The sequence below is a fragment of the Pezoporus flaviventris genome, unplaced genomic scaffold (genome assembly GCF_033815535.1).
Source record: "Pezoporus flaviventris isolate CSIRO_AGI_PZ_B2104156 unplaced genomic scaffold, CSIRO_AGI_Pfla_v1 ptg000063l, whole genome shotgun sequence".
Classification (NCBI taxonomy): Eukaryota; Metazoa; Chordata; class Aves; order Psittaciformes; family Psittacidae; genus Pezoporus; species Pezoporus flaviventris.
Window position 1 is genome coordinate 10,561,509 of NW_026892611.1, and position 14,618 is coordinate 10,576,126.

Consider the following 14,618-nt stretch of genomic DNA (forward strand, 5'->3'; position numbering starts at 1 on the left):
ATTCCACACAGGTATGGGTATCCAACACACAGAAGCACAACGGGTGCATGCAGAGGGACTAAGACACCAAATGAGTATTTTTCTCCTTGAAAATACCATTTTTAATCTCAGATTTTTTAAATGCATGCAAACCCCCAGAAGATTTCAGAAACACTCAGGTTACACAACTAACCTGGCAACAGTTCAATTCACTGGCCCCTTCATCACTGTATTATTAACATTAATGCTTAAGCAGAACAGAGCCCATGAGCAGGTGTTCCCTTCAAGAGACGGTTAGCAAAAGTGATTATTATTTTGAAGTTCTATGTTGATTCAAGTATTCCAGGATGTTTCAGTTCATTGTAGAAAGCTCAGGACAGCTGGAGGAAGTAGGTTTAAAGGCATGAAGGAAACAAATGAGAGAGGAAGAGTCACAACCCTCGTACAAAGAGGATCCACTTCAACTTATTTCAGAATTGATTTCTGTCTTCTGCACGCACTGTGTGTTTTTCTTTCAGCCTCCTTAACAGGCCAATAGCACTCTCTGTGCTCAGATTACTAGAATTTGACAAGTGAATCAAAGAACAGCAGAGACTGGAAAGGAACACTTCACTTAGCAAAAATAATTCAGGGCTGGGAAAGGGAGCACTGCTGCACCCTCCCGCCTGGCCGGGGCAGCTCAGCTTTTGTTTCTCTTTTTCCTTTACACACAGAACCCATAGTGTTCTGGGTTACTCATGCTAGTTTTGAACCATCCACGTGGAAAGAGCAAAACTGCTCCTGAAGCTGACAATCACTATGAAAACACTCCTGTATTAAAGTCATGAATCAATAAATGGAGGGGAAAAACAAGATAATAAGTTCCATGGATTTCCAAGCTTTTCTGCATATTTCATGAAAGTGGAGTAAGCTCCATTGTGTAAGCTCCTTCTTTTTAGAAGCACTTTGGTAATTTCAGCAGGAGCCTCCTTACAAGCTCAGCTCCTGGAATTAGATTAGAAAGAGAATTCAGGTTTATTTTTAAAAGGTTTCAGTAGTCCTGTCAGGAAGAGGGGTTTTTGATTTGTGGTTTGGGTTTTTTTAAATTATGGGGTTTATTTTTAATTACTTTGAGATCCTTTTGTTTAAAGCTGATGAGGTCACTATTGCACAAGGTGTCTGGATTTTAAACCTTCAGATTCTAACCTAACCCGGTTCAGACAGGGCCAAAGTACAACACATTTCAGCTGCAAACCACCACACAAAAGTGGTGAGAGCCAGAACGTGCCAAAGCCAAACCCTGGAACCAATTCAGAACAAAAGCAAGACACCGAACCCTCAAGCCCAAATAGACTCAAGCTGGTTTCCTAAAGCCAGCTCTGTCAGTAAGGACACTATTTCTAATTCACTTCTCTTTAAAGGCAGTTTTCCATTCTTTTCCATGGCCTAAAAGTATTGCTACGCTCTCTTGCAGACTGCTACAGAACACCCCAGAGTAAGAGCTGACAAACACACACATTACAGTTCTGAAGAAATCCGAACTCTCGTGTGACACCCCTCCGCCCCAAACATTCCTATTGCACCTCACGTTTCCTGTTTGTGTTAGTCCACAACCCGGCCACCAGCAAAAGCCTTTTCAGCAGTTGTTCCACTTGGCTCTGTCAGCAAGCAAGCAGAGATCCACATTTCAGACACAAAAACACACACAGCCAAAGCTCGCGGCGCACTTTTGACCTGCGCAGAACTTGCTTCCATTCATCCCCCTCCAATACAGATGTTAACAGACCGGCCGCAGAGGGGGCGTTTATCACCCGCTTCCTGAGCAAGACTTTGCCATGGGCATTCATTAATTCTAAGCCCATTTTGTTTGCCCCAGCCTCATCTTTTGCAATCCATTTACCAGAGCTGAACTGAAACCAGATCACGAGACAGAGCATTGTATGAAGATGGCAATGGCAGCGGGTCCCAACCCGGCACTCCACCTAGTGTTCCTTGGTCCAGTGCCCTCCAGCAGCTTGTTCATTTCACTCTGTGGCAGCAAACCGACCTCTCCAAGACACACAAACACACGAAATTCCTGATGAGTTATCCTCAGTCATCTTCTTTTGGTAACTGAGTGACTCGTGCCATTTATGCTTTAATACACCACCAAGAGAAAACATCTCAGGACTAAGAGGAAAAAGCTGTGTGCTGCTAAACCCAGTGTTTAGAGTCATTAATCATAACAGCTTTATTTCCTACAGAACTAGATCATGATTACTATTTTTAAAATGCTGTTTCTAAAGAATTGTGAAAAGCCTTTCATGGACTTTGGGAAAAAAAGCCAGCAGCCTTGTTTTCAAAGTGTCAGAATAAAAAGGGTTCTTGGAAGAGTGGCCTGCTTCCCTATTCCTGCACTGCAGACCTGCTCTGTGCCAGCCCTTAGCTCAGTGCTGATTTGCAGCATGAGAACTGTTTCCCAAAAAGACATGTAAAATTCTGCATTTAGTGCTGACTACAACTAAGGAAGCAACATTAAACTAGGAACCAAGACGGCAGAGAGAGTTCAGACCTTTTAAAACAGAGTTCTCGAATCAAAGAAACAGTAATAAAAAGCCTATTATCAAACTAACAAAATTGACCTTTCCCTCCTACAGGGGTGTTCTGGTGACCAGCAAAATCCAAATCAGATGTGAACCAGAATTAACCAGGGGCAGTAACATCTCTCCGCACTGGGACTGCTTTTAAAGCTACTTCAAGCAAACTGTTTCCAAGCACTCTCCTTCTCAGCTAACCCCAGGATCTCTTCTGGCACTTGGAATTCACGCTGCTCCAAAGAGCTGCTGGTGAGAGCTGCTCAGAAGAATCCAGACAAATGACAGTTTTCAACATTGGAAAAACAGCTAACGAAGCCAGGGAAAGCAAACAGCCAGAGTCATTCATATACTGCATCTGTTGCATAACTACCTCTGTGATTTGCCCAGCTAACAGGCTGTGCCTGTGAACAGTTTGATGTGGAAACAGTCGCAGGCAGTAACTGGAGGGCTCTATTTAGGAGAGGTGCACCTGTGTCACAGCTGCAGCACTGAGGCTCACTGTCTGAGCAGGTGCCCACATGCCATCAATTCCTACCCCTTGGCCCTTCATGGCAGAGACAATGCTGCAAGCCTCAGCAAGAGCTCTGCAGCACATGGGTGGGCCCGAGAGCATTGTTCTCCAAGCATGTAATTGCATTCCCAACAATCTCACTGTACATACACATTTAAAATGAGCAATTAATTAAAAGCAATTTTGAAAACACTTACAGAGCCTGTTCTCTATTGCCAGCAAATCCATGCACTAAAGCAGAAGAGGATGTGCTGGTTTGTAACTTTTCATTTCTTTGAATCAAGAGAAGAATAAGTTTTACCATAAAGAAGAAATGTGATTAAAGCATAGGGAACATGAAAAGTAGATACAGAGTAATGTAAGAGTTAACATAGCAAGTTACCAGGTTAACGTGTTGGATTTTGAGAGACAACTGCTGAACAACTAACAAAGCAAAATAGTTTAAAACTCCTCTTTTTGAAAGCTGGACAGCCTAATTGCATTGTTTCCAGATGGGTTAAATCCAGAATACCATTCTGAAATAATTTACCACTAAAAGATGCATCAACAGCTTTAAGTTAATACTCCATGTTCCCGTTCAGACAAGGCATAGGCCCAAATTGAGGAGCTACGAAGCAGTGTATTACTACATTGATAGCTTATTACACACACATATTGCTGATGCGGCTGTATTGACAACATTATCAGTCCAGATCCTTATAATGGCAACACCCGACAGGACAGCTCTGTTTTTACAGCCCCAGTGCCATCTAGTGGCTACAAAGCCACATAAATTCCCCCAAGTTATGAACTGTTGGGTGTTCAGACAAGCCTTCAGTGCACAGAAAGTGCTGACTGTGCTTAATTCGATCACAGATCACTGAATCCTGCACAGGAGAAAAGAGGAAAACGAATCCCTGCTTCTCTTCTTACACTCAGCGCCTTCATGGAGTTCCCTCAGAGTAACAGAAACATGTCTTAGGTATTTAAAACTAACTATTTCTCCTGTAGTGCTACACATTATATACTGGTCGTACAGCTTTATTACACTATATTCTATAACCACTTTCTAATTATCCAGTGCCATCTACTTTGTCTGGTTTTTATGCCTCCTAACAAAGATTTGTAAAACCTTCCCTCCTATGTTCCAAATAGATACCTTTACTCACAATATTAAACTAAATTTCATTTCCTAGGTGATACACTTCCCTGTAGTCTTTGGAAGGCTGTTCACCTCCTATACACCCACCATAAGCTATATCAATAAGCCAACAGAGAAGCTGTATTTTGTATAGACATTATTTTAATGTGAACTCAGATCAAGGCTTAAATATATCCACTAACTTTGCATATCCCACAGGGAAAGGTAAATGATGTGTTATGGAATTTAATTTGATTTCTAGTAAAGTAATTTAGAACTATTTAAACACCTGGATTGTTGAATACAGAGCAAAAGAAAGGTCAACTAATTCCACCTTCTTTTAGAAAAGAGGTGGTGCTGTCTTAAGAGGACCTCTTTATGTGAGAAAAATCATCTTGGAGTGGCCTAGGGTATAAAATAAAAGCAGTTTTGCTGCCCTCTCTCTGTCCTGCTGCATAGGCTGGCAGAGGACCCGAAGTGAGCTGAGTTTGACAAGCTCACCTCATGCATCACTCGATGATGATTTGCGTCTGCAGCGAGGCAGAGCACCTGGTTTCAGGAGTGATGATTTTGACTGATTCTCCCTCTGTGCAGCACAGGTGTCTTACTGTCCCCAAGCTATCAACAGCATCATCTCCAAGTCAGAAAAATCCATGTATTGCCAATTCACTGCTGTCTAATAACCATCCAGTGCTACATAAAAATGTTTAGACACTGTATTCATTAGCTTTACTGAATGTTCATTTCCAATCATTTAGACTGACAGCAATATTTTTGCCTAGAAGGCTATGCATGCATAAACTTATTTCTGTTTAGCAATAACTTCCTTTCTCTTATACCTTCTGCCTCTGCAGTCTTTAGGAAAGAATCTACACTAAGAGCAAGGCTATGACTTGCTAATGCAAATGCAGCCCATGCAGATGCCATTTGATCGAACAGGCACTGCCCTGCTGTGTGGAAAAGCACGAGTTTCTTGTTTCTTGTAGTGTTTTCTGTGTTATTGTTAATGATTAAAGCAGTTCTGAAAGTAAACATCTTTAATTGTTCAAAATACAAGATGACATTTGTTGCATAAACTGGTTTTAATTATCTTGTGGCCATGAATCCTTTTCTTAAATCCAGGACAGTGGTTTCATAAACAAGGAATTAATCCAATGGCCAAAAGCAAAACACACCCAAACATTTCCCTGTCTTTCCTAGCTAAGTTGAGAAAAACAACCTCATATAACATTTCAGAACAGGTATTATCTTCGTAGCCATTTTTCTTGCTATTATTTTCAAAGCAAAATCAATACTTTAGCATAGCTGCTTGTTTCAGCTAGAAATGACCATTTCAAGCCACAAAAAAGAGTATGCTGTAAAATTTCAAATGGAAACATTGGAGCTGCACACAGGCCAGAAAATGTATCATTTAAATCAGGAAATCAGAGGATAGAGCATGCAGATTCTGACTCATTGTTTCAAATGAGGATTAACAACAGTTCAACAAACGTATCATATACAAACTACAAAACAAGGTTATACAGCATAGAATATTAAGAGCATTTGCTAGAGCCCAGGAACATTGCACCAAGTATTTCTTTTCCTTCAGAAGTACTTAACATTAAGGACTCATGGAATATTCTTTATTCACATACTTTAAAATATGCAACAATAACCTGATTCAGAAAGAACACGGTATGGAAATACCCTTACCAAATAGAGCAGAAAGGTGTGGAGACCTGTTCCAAGTCCAACAGAGGACAGAATGCCCAGTCCTACCCAGTAGGCACACCAGAAGAACTTCTTCTCCATGTATCGCACATACTGAAAAAGAGAAGTCACAGAAGAGAAAGAAAAACCAAGAATGGTGATATCTCCTAGGGGAGAAAGTTAAAGCTACAGAGTTATCTAGATTACAGTTTAAACCACGACAACAGTTGAAACAAAATCCCAGATACTTCTATTTGCAATTTATTACAATTACAGCACAGCCATGTAAAGAAAAGAGAGCACTTCAAAAGGAAAAGCTCACACACCTTAGATTCAGCAAGTTTCCAAGAAGATAAATGAAAAGCTCAGGCATATGAGATGTGAGCAAGGAGCAGCAAGCCCCAGTATCTACTAGAGCCCAAGCAGGGAGCACACAGCTCAGGGAATTGCCTGAGCAGATTAAATAAAGAATTAACTGAATTCTTAGAATTAACTGCACTCTCAATCTGTTGAATGCTTTATCTTGAATTAACAGCACTTTCAGTCTGTTGAACGCTTTATCTTGGACCAGTGAGTAATCAGGTTTGTTACTTTTAAGAAAAGATTAAAATGTTGGTTGTGCGTTGCACACATAAATGAGGGATTATGGGGAAGTCACAGCAAATTCTGGACATAAAAAGTCCACTTGGGTACACTGGAGAAACAGGAGACAGTATCGCCCTCCCACTGCCACGAGAGCAATGTGAAGGGGATGAGCCAGGTCATCAACTTCTCTGCATCAGAGCCCCAAGAAGAGGTGCCATGTTATACTATCTAGGTTTGTTCCTAACAGGCTCAAGAAACCCTTGAGCATCACTGCTCAGCCATGCCTTGGTGCAGAGGAGGTCCAGCAGCCAGTCCAGTGCCCATGCGCCCCAACACCAGTTTGCAAGAGCCATCTAGTGGCAAATGTTGAACGTGTCACACTCCAGCCTTCATGCTGACAAAGCCACCAACCAAGGCAGTTTTTAATGAACTGCTTCATGGCGTTTGTGCATCAGGAACAGGACACCAATTTACCATCTACCAACTTGCTCTGCGTGTAAGTGCTTAGATCTCAAGCGTGGGATTAAGCAAGCAAGAACGTGATGAGCTGAAGCAACTCATTTCCTTGCACTGCAAGACCCATCCTGGGAAGCCAGGATTCAAGTTCCAGCCCCAAGTGTCCCTCAGGCAGTAGCACACCAGAGCAGTTTGTATGTAGCAAGTTCTCTGAGACTGGGAACCTGCCGATTTCAGAGTCAGAGTGAGAAGATGATTCACCTGCACAAGGAAACACTCTGCAAGGTTTAAAACAGCTGTCTGCCCTCAGGGAAAACTCAAAGAGAAAAGGGGAGAGGAAAGGTGCAGACAACACTATCACCTCATGCTTTAGCAATGGCTTACACTTCAAATGATGCAAAAGCACGAGTCTTCACGTACACCAAAGCACAAAAAAAGGTTTTTAAACAACCATATGAAAACAATGGGGGTATGAGAAGCATCACAGAAACAGATTTGAACCATGAAACCATTTTATATCTAGAACTATGCTTATCCTAGCTGGTCAGAAGGCCCTTCCAAAGAAGCAGATGAAACATTTATTTGGAACCCAAAAGTTCTATTATGACTCAATTTAACACTGTGTCTCAAGAGCTCACACCACTATTAAAAGCTTGTTAACAGCAGATGTGAAGGGGGGCTGCAGCATCAGAGGTGTGCTTATTCGGGAACAGATGAGAAGTGGAACACCTACAGGCATAACAGAATAGATCAAACAATACAGCTCATCATTCCCCATCTCTAAAACACAACTCATCCACACACAACAGAGAGGAGTCATGACATGAGAAACAAATATCCTTAGTGAGTAGGAGTTCAAAAGATACATTACTATTTCATGGAGACCCCATTCAATTACCAGGACACCCACTTTAGCACAGGGACAGAAAGTATTAGTCACTAAGGAAGGTAACTTGAAATCCTCATACCTGTTGATGTGTTCCTTCAATGCAATACGTAGCTGTGAGCACTGCGAGCATCAGTAAAAAAGCCACCAAGATACTTCGCCGATGCCACAATCTTAAAAAACAAATGGCAGTTAGGGAGTTTTCATAATTTAGCACACATTTCAAAGTAACTGAAGTTATCCCACAGTCTGGGTCTGTGTGGATGCAGCCAGCAGGGACAGTAACAGCTGACAAGTTTGCTTGAAAATAAAAGCATAAATGTCCCCAAGAAAAAAAAAAATCTCTGGACCCTTTAGTCCTTAAGGAAAAAATCTCTGCTTTGCTGTCAAATGAGATCAAAGTTTGCAGGGTTTTGTCTGGGGGGAGGGGGGAGGAGAGGGGTTTGCTTGTTTGGGTTTGGTTTTGGTTTTTAATAAAAGCAAAATAACCACCTGAAAATGAACACAACCTGAAAACAAATAATCCAGCTTCTGCAGCCAAGAGAGTCCCAAACACAGCGCCACCAACAACATCCATGATTAAGCAAAGTGCAATGCAGGCATTGCACTGGTCCTGCACAAGGGATGAGCAGTGGGTGGAACACAAGTGCCAATTTCACACTGGGTACTGGTGGGTAGAACCACATTGACAGCAAGAAGAACAAATCTTTACACTATTTTGGTTCCCCTGATGTATTGAAATTAATCTCTCTTAACAGCTCAAAATTTAATAAATACATTTTAGCCAATTATTAAGCATAAGGAAGCTATTACAGTAAGGGAAGAAAAGTGTTTTCCTGTGTAAGCTGATACCCAAATACCTTTGAGCCTGTTAAGTTTTACATACACAGTCTGCTTGATGGGTATGTGGCCACACACAACAAAATTAGCAAATACATTTACTGTTTTCTGAGAAACACTATTATACTGTCATTTAATGATATAAAATAGCAAGCACAAGGACCACTTACAAATCTCAGACATGAAATAGCAAACTCTGAAAGTAATTGATCTATTTAGACAGAAAAAGATAGAAGTGAGACATGTAATATAAGAGTCACAATGTTTGCTGTTAAGCAGGCTGAAAAAACTCAGTGTAATTTTCGTTTCATTTTAAAATAATTTGTGCTGCTTTTATTAGTATGACAATTGGATTTAAGTGATTGTCATAATTTAAATCACAATTTACTTACAGTGGAACATTGTCTATCTGAGGTCTCAACAGCTTATAACAGTCAATATTATTTTCTGCAAAGATATTGTCATGCTAATGCCAGACAATGTAAATGTGCTGCACAACAGAGGGTGCGAGCGCTATCTGTAACGGAATTTGATGTCTAGGAAGCCAGGTAATAGCTTAAAACAAGACCTCAAATGTTATCTCTGCTGGGTTTAAATAAATGCTTTAAGGTTGTCAGAAACGGCTAACACAAGACCCGATAAAACACTTCTTTAGAGCAACTCCTGATGATAGTAAACCAAGCAGGTTTGGGGGTTAGGTTGGGCAGGGTGTAAAAGAGTGTTAAAGACTGCACTACATAAACCTGGTATTTTTCATACAAATAATTTCAGAAGATCAAAATGGAAAATGAAAGTTTCTCTCCATGGATCTTATGTGTCAGCTCCTCAGTCATAGGCCAGAAGGATCAATGAGCATAGCCCATTACCACCAATGTCAGCTCATGCTGCAAAGGAGTGCTCCAATGGCTAGAATCACCCACAGTGATATTAGATCCTATCTTCCAACCGGGAAAATGACTGTAAACTCAATCCCAAACACAAGAGATTCCAGTAACCAACACAAGCACTAGGGTGGCTGCTACTCTTGGCTTTTGTTTGCCTTTTGACACTCTAAACCCTCTCAGTCCTTGTAGGTTAACAAACAGCTATGCATTTCAGCACTAGCAGGGGATGTTAGGACTGCTACTCACATGTTTCCTAACTGAAACAAAAACTTTTTATCCAGGGTGTAAATAATGCTTAAGGAAAGTGCTTTAATATATCATTTCTTCCTGTGAAATGGACAACATAGCTTAGAAGCAAAGTCCTCTCTGCAGCATCATAAACAGCACTGCAAATTCCACATACTCCTGAACTCTGCCCTATTTGAAGATCATTCACCAACACTAGGACATACATTAATAGATCAGTACTTAACACTGTAGTCATAAGTACAATATATCTTGCCTTAAGGATCCCTAACCACTGACTCCTTCAAATTGCAATATTCAACTCTTCAGAAAGTAAGCTTGCAATTTTCCTCTACTGACACCTTACTGTATTTACACTTATGTAATTGAGGCAGAAGGTCTGAGTACACAGCTGCAAGTGTGAGATGTTCCAGCAGCCACCTTTAAGGTACATAAATAAATATGTTTTCTGAAAGAAGAATTTTAAAGTTGTGAATCATCAGGGAAAGTGAGATGTCAGAATGACCTACTGAATCAGAGCATGGGTTTCCCCAGAACGCTTAGTAGAACTTAAAGAAATTATCTTTACTTTATGGTCCATTCCTTCAAGTTTATTAGAGTTTCCAGGAAAAAATACTGCAAGGTAACAAGCGGTTGTCTCCACAGTACAATATTCAACCTCTCTTCTCGGTCCCTTCGCTTCCGTTCACTCAAAGAGGAATCTGTAAATGGAAAGCAACAGAAATGTAAAGCACAGGCTGACAGTTCAGATCCCACCCCCCCCCCCCAAACTATACTGACTTTTTTTTTCCCCTGCTTTGTTAGGCAGTTAATGTGAGCTCCCAATCATCTTTTCTACTAATCACAAAGCATTTGCTCCAAGTGCATCAGAAACCTGATGGCTTTCTCCTTCATGCAGCTGGCAACCATTCAAGAATCTATCTGGCCCAGGGTGCAAAAAGTCTGGCCTATCTGTTAGCCTTTATGCAAGGTACTGCGCTACCAGTTACAAATCAACTAATATGTCAGGCCAAATGCGACTCTATTCCCTGTACGGAGACCACATCTCACTTTGAACTTCTGAATTTGGCTCCCTTCCAAAGCTATGCTCAGACTCCTCCAATCAAACTAGATTGAATTACACATGATCCTTACACACTTCAGTCAGCATGCAACTGGGTAACAGCATCTGCCCTCCCAGTCAGGATCCTCAGGCCATAGCAAGCCTTGCCACACTGCTCAGCTTCTCCAAAAGGAGCCCACCGGAGAGGAAGTGAATCCTGCTTTTACATCACAGTCCTTCACTGGGCTGACACTGTTCATTTGCTTGCTTTCAACTGCAGTTAAAAGCAGCTTCGGTTATAAATGCAGACCTCAACACTGCTGTAACACCAGTCACTGTACACTGCCAGAACAGGTACAAAAGAAAGGTTCTAACAAAAAATGTGCCATTTTATGCTTACAGTACAGTCCAGATTAATAAAAACCCCAGCTATTTTATGGATGAGAATGGCTATCAGGCTAATGAGTGATAATAATTTTTAAAATTTTAAAGAAAATGAATTCTGAAATGAGAGAAAAATAACTCCGAAACAATGGAAAAATACTCAATAGTGCAAGTATCCAAACAGACACCAAGCTTGTTTTAAACATCATTTGCTACACAAAGTCAAAACACGTATCCTGTTTTGCATACATTTAAAGCAATGCAATAATATTCATAAATCTTAAATTTGTAAAAAGCTGTTGCATTTATAATATTAATCTCATCTGAATCCTCAGCATGATGTAGTATTTCAGTCTTACTCCAGTAATTGAAACATGCTGCCTTATCAGATGCTAATATTTACATAGAAATTGCATACCTCATCCGTCATAGTCCATTTGATTTTATATTCTTTAGCTGAACTAACAGAAATCTTACAATGGCAGATGCTGGATAACATCCACATTCCCTCACAGTTACAGAATGATTTAAGCCTTTAAGGCTTTGATTTGTTCCATACATACAGTTCCTCTCTAAATTTTGCTGTGTTCATTGCTTCATGAATTTCCATTCTCTACTTGTCTAATAAAAACGCTCCAACCTTGTTTTTTCTGACCTTGTTTTTAGTAAAGGTCATAAAAGACAATGGTGTAAGACTGCAGACAACTTGAGAAATCACTTGGTTACAAAACTTAATTAAATATGGAACTGGCACATTGAAAGCTGAAAGAAAACAAACCAAGATGAGGACAATTTCTGTGCTGTACTACACAGCACAGATAATTCAGAGACACAAGGCTCTTCGTGAAATGCTCTCAGGTTATTTTTCATGAATCCTAAACATTAACCTAAGCCTACTTCAGATGTACCAGTAGGAAAAACAGAGGCAAGGCTGGAGATGAAGCAGTTAATGTTTTGTTGGTGATTTGTAATTGAAAACTAGTAAATTACAGTGAAGCTAAATGTCAACAGAAAAGCTAGAAACTGGGAGACTAATAACTGGATTTTTCCCAGTGTAAAACAGATTTTTATTACCAAGTACTAACTTTCCAGTGCCAAAGGGTGGGGCTGGACAGTCAGACTTTGACAACCACGTATTTGCCAACATAGTTCAGCTTTCTAGCTCAGTTCTATTGCAGCCCCCATTGGTACCCAAGTCACCTTTACATGGCTTACATCCAGAGGAACTATAGAGTAAGAACTCCGGAGGGAGAAAAGAATGTAAAGAGAAAACTGAATGGAAATACATAGCATAAAGCTGAGAACATCAAGTCATTTTCCACCTACCTGTAAAGTTTCCATTGTGCTGTTCTTTGATCATTCCTACACGTCTCTGGTCACAATCTGTTCCATTCTCTGCCATTTCATAGATCAGTCAGGTATGGGGATCTTGCAGCAGAAGAAAACCAAAAAGCACAATGTCTCAATTTCTTGTTATAAAGACTCCATTTACTTCATAGTCAAAGGATACAGGCATACATCCAGCAGTTCTCCAAAGCCAAATCACAGTTATCCCACATTACACCACCAGAGAAAGTGATTCAATTCCCACAATGACAGAGATTAAAACAGTTCCACCTACAGAAATCTAAATTTTTTACTTAAATGACAAAACTCCCTCAATTTCAACAGTTGAACAAAAGCTTGTTAAACAACCTCTTCTACTACTCAGCTCACTGTTTGGGCTCCAGCAACAGCAGAGCTTCGCACAAACCTCAGTTCAATACTAACAGAGAGACACTTAAGTTTTGATTCTCATGTTAGAAAGTATCCATACTGACAGTAAGCTTCCAGGTAGGTAGTATGCAAACAGACCTCAAAAACCTCACAGTCTAAAAAACTGGCCCTCAATATGGTAACTAAGATACAGAACTGCATCTCATGTTTTGCACAGTCTCGTATCTCTAAACCAGGAAAGCTAAACCCTTCAGTAGATGAGAGCTCTCTGATGGAAAGCTGTTTCGAAAAGCATACATTCTGTCTGCTAGTTCAGCCAATGGTTAGATCAACCTTAAAAAGCCCCAAAGAACAGTTGTGGTATTCCTTATCCAGGAGAGTAAATAGTGCAATGATTGGAAGCCAGCATAAACTGGCATGTTGCAAGAGGTTTTTTCTCCTTAAAAACCAAACAAAACCTGAACAGCTGACAATCTTATGCAATCAAACACAAAGAAAGTAGCCAGTCAGACCCCTTGCTTTAAAACCCCTCTTTGGAATCTTAAAACAGTTTCTGGAATTTTATTTTGGAAGAGTCCCACAGAGCTAAAGCATCTTATTTGCATTGCATTTCTCCCTGTAAGCAAACATGATTTACAGCTTCTGACATGCTGCTTTTGTTGGAAAGAAAAGCAGTGTAGTATTAAAATGACAGGTTATATAAAACTGTCTAGTGGAGGAAATTAAAGTTTTAGAGAAAAAATACCTCCCCTGTGATTTATGTCAGGCTTAAGAACCATGCAGCAGCTCGGGCTTGGTAAACAGGGGTGAGATCAACTCTTTGACTCAGACTGCAATAATGCTGTCAATTTTGTTTTAATAAAATGTTAAAATATTTCAGATACTGTATTTGCTTAATACTGCCAGGGCTACACACATTGGTTTTAGACAGATGTTCTTCTGAACAGGTACAAGCCTTGTGTATTACTTGTAATACAGACAAAATTGCTAGCTAGAAAGTGATTATTATTTATTACTTAAACTCAACAGTAGTCCTTCCTTCAGCACCTTCCTGAAATGAAATGTGCAGCAATAGAAATCTGCCTACTTAAAACAAGCTAGCAGAAACTAATTTCTTGCATGTTACCATTTTTAGTCATTGAAACTTGGGCCCCAAAATATCCAGACCACCAAGAAAACTAATAGAACAGCCTTGCAAAAGTTTGCTTCTGAAAAATGCTGAAAGGCTCCATGGTCAGCCAAGGACAACAGAGGACTGGCCCACTGCAGTAGGAGGCTTTACAGCATCACTCTGCAGTCATTTGCAACCCAAGGTTTGCTCTGAACTGCTATTCAAACGCCAGAGAAACGTGAACCTCGTCTCCTCAGATCAGTTTTATAGCAGTCTGACACTCTGGAAGTCAGCAGAGTCACAGCAGTACTGAGTGGTGGATAACCAGCCAGTTGCTATGGTGATACCAGGATCAAATGTTTAGCCATCTACTAATTTCGTTAGGACAGGAAGTCCCTGTAAATGGTAGACTGCTTCTACTGACTGCGCTTATGTGGGCTTATTTTTATGTATATAAAAATATGTATTTATACACATAGAATGTAAGCTATATCCACACATCTGAATATTGCATACACATATAAAACTCAAATTGCAGAGGGGAAATATTTAGCTTTGGCATCCACAGTTAGAAAACCTGATGTTCACAGAAAAGCTGCTTAAGAAGCAAA

At 40.3% G+C, this 14,618-nt stretch overlaps 1 protein-coding gene across 1 annotated transcript in view; it reads right to left on the minus strand.

Moving 5' to 3' along the window:
- VMP1 (vacuole membrane protein 1) overlaps positions 1 to 14,618 on the minus strand; it is a 64,754-nt gene that overhangs the window by 45,635 nt on the left and 4,501 nt on the right. Inside the window, exons 3-6 of the mRNA XM_061470559.1 lie at positions 12,507 to 12,608; positions 10,323 to 10,455; positions 7,867 to 7,957; positions 5,861 to 5,971 (exon numbers count right to left, since the gene is read on the minus strand). Of these exons, the coding sequence (XP_061326543.1) occupies positions 5,861 to 5,971; positions 7,867 to 7,957; positions 10,323 to 10,455; positions 12,507 to 12,582 (411 nt within the window). The 5' untranslated portion in view covers positions 12,583 to 12,608. The remainder of the gene's footprint in view (positions 1 to 5,860; positions 5,972 to 7,866; positions 7,958 to 10,322; positions 10,456 to 12,506; positions 12,609 to 14,618) is intronic.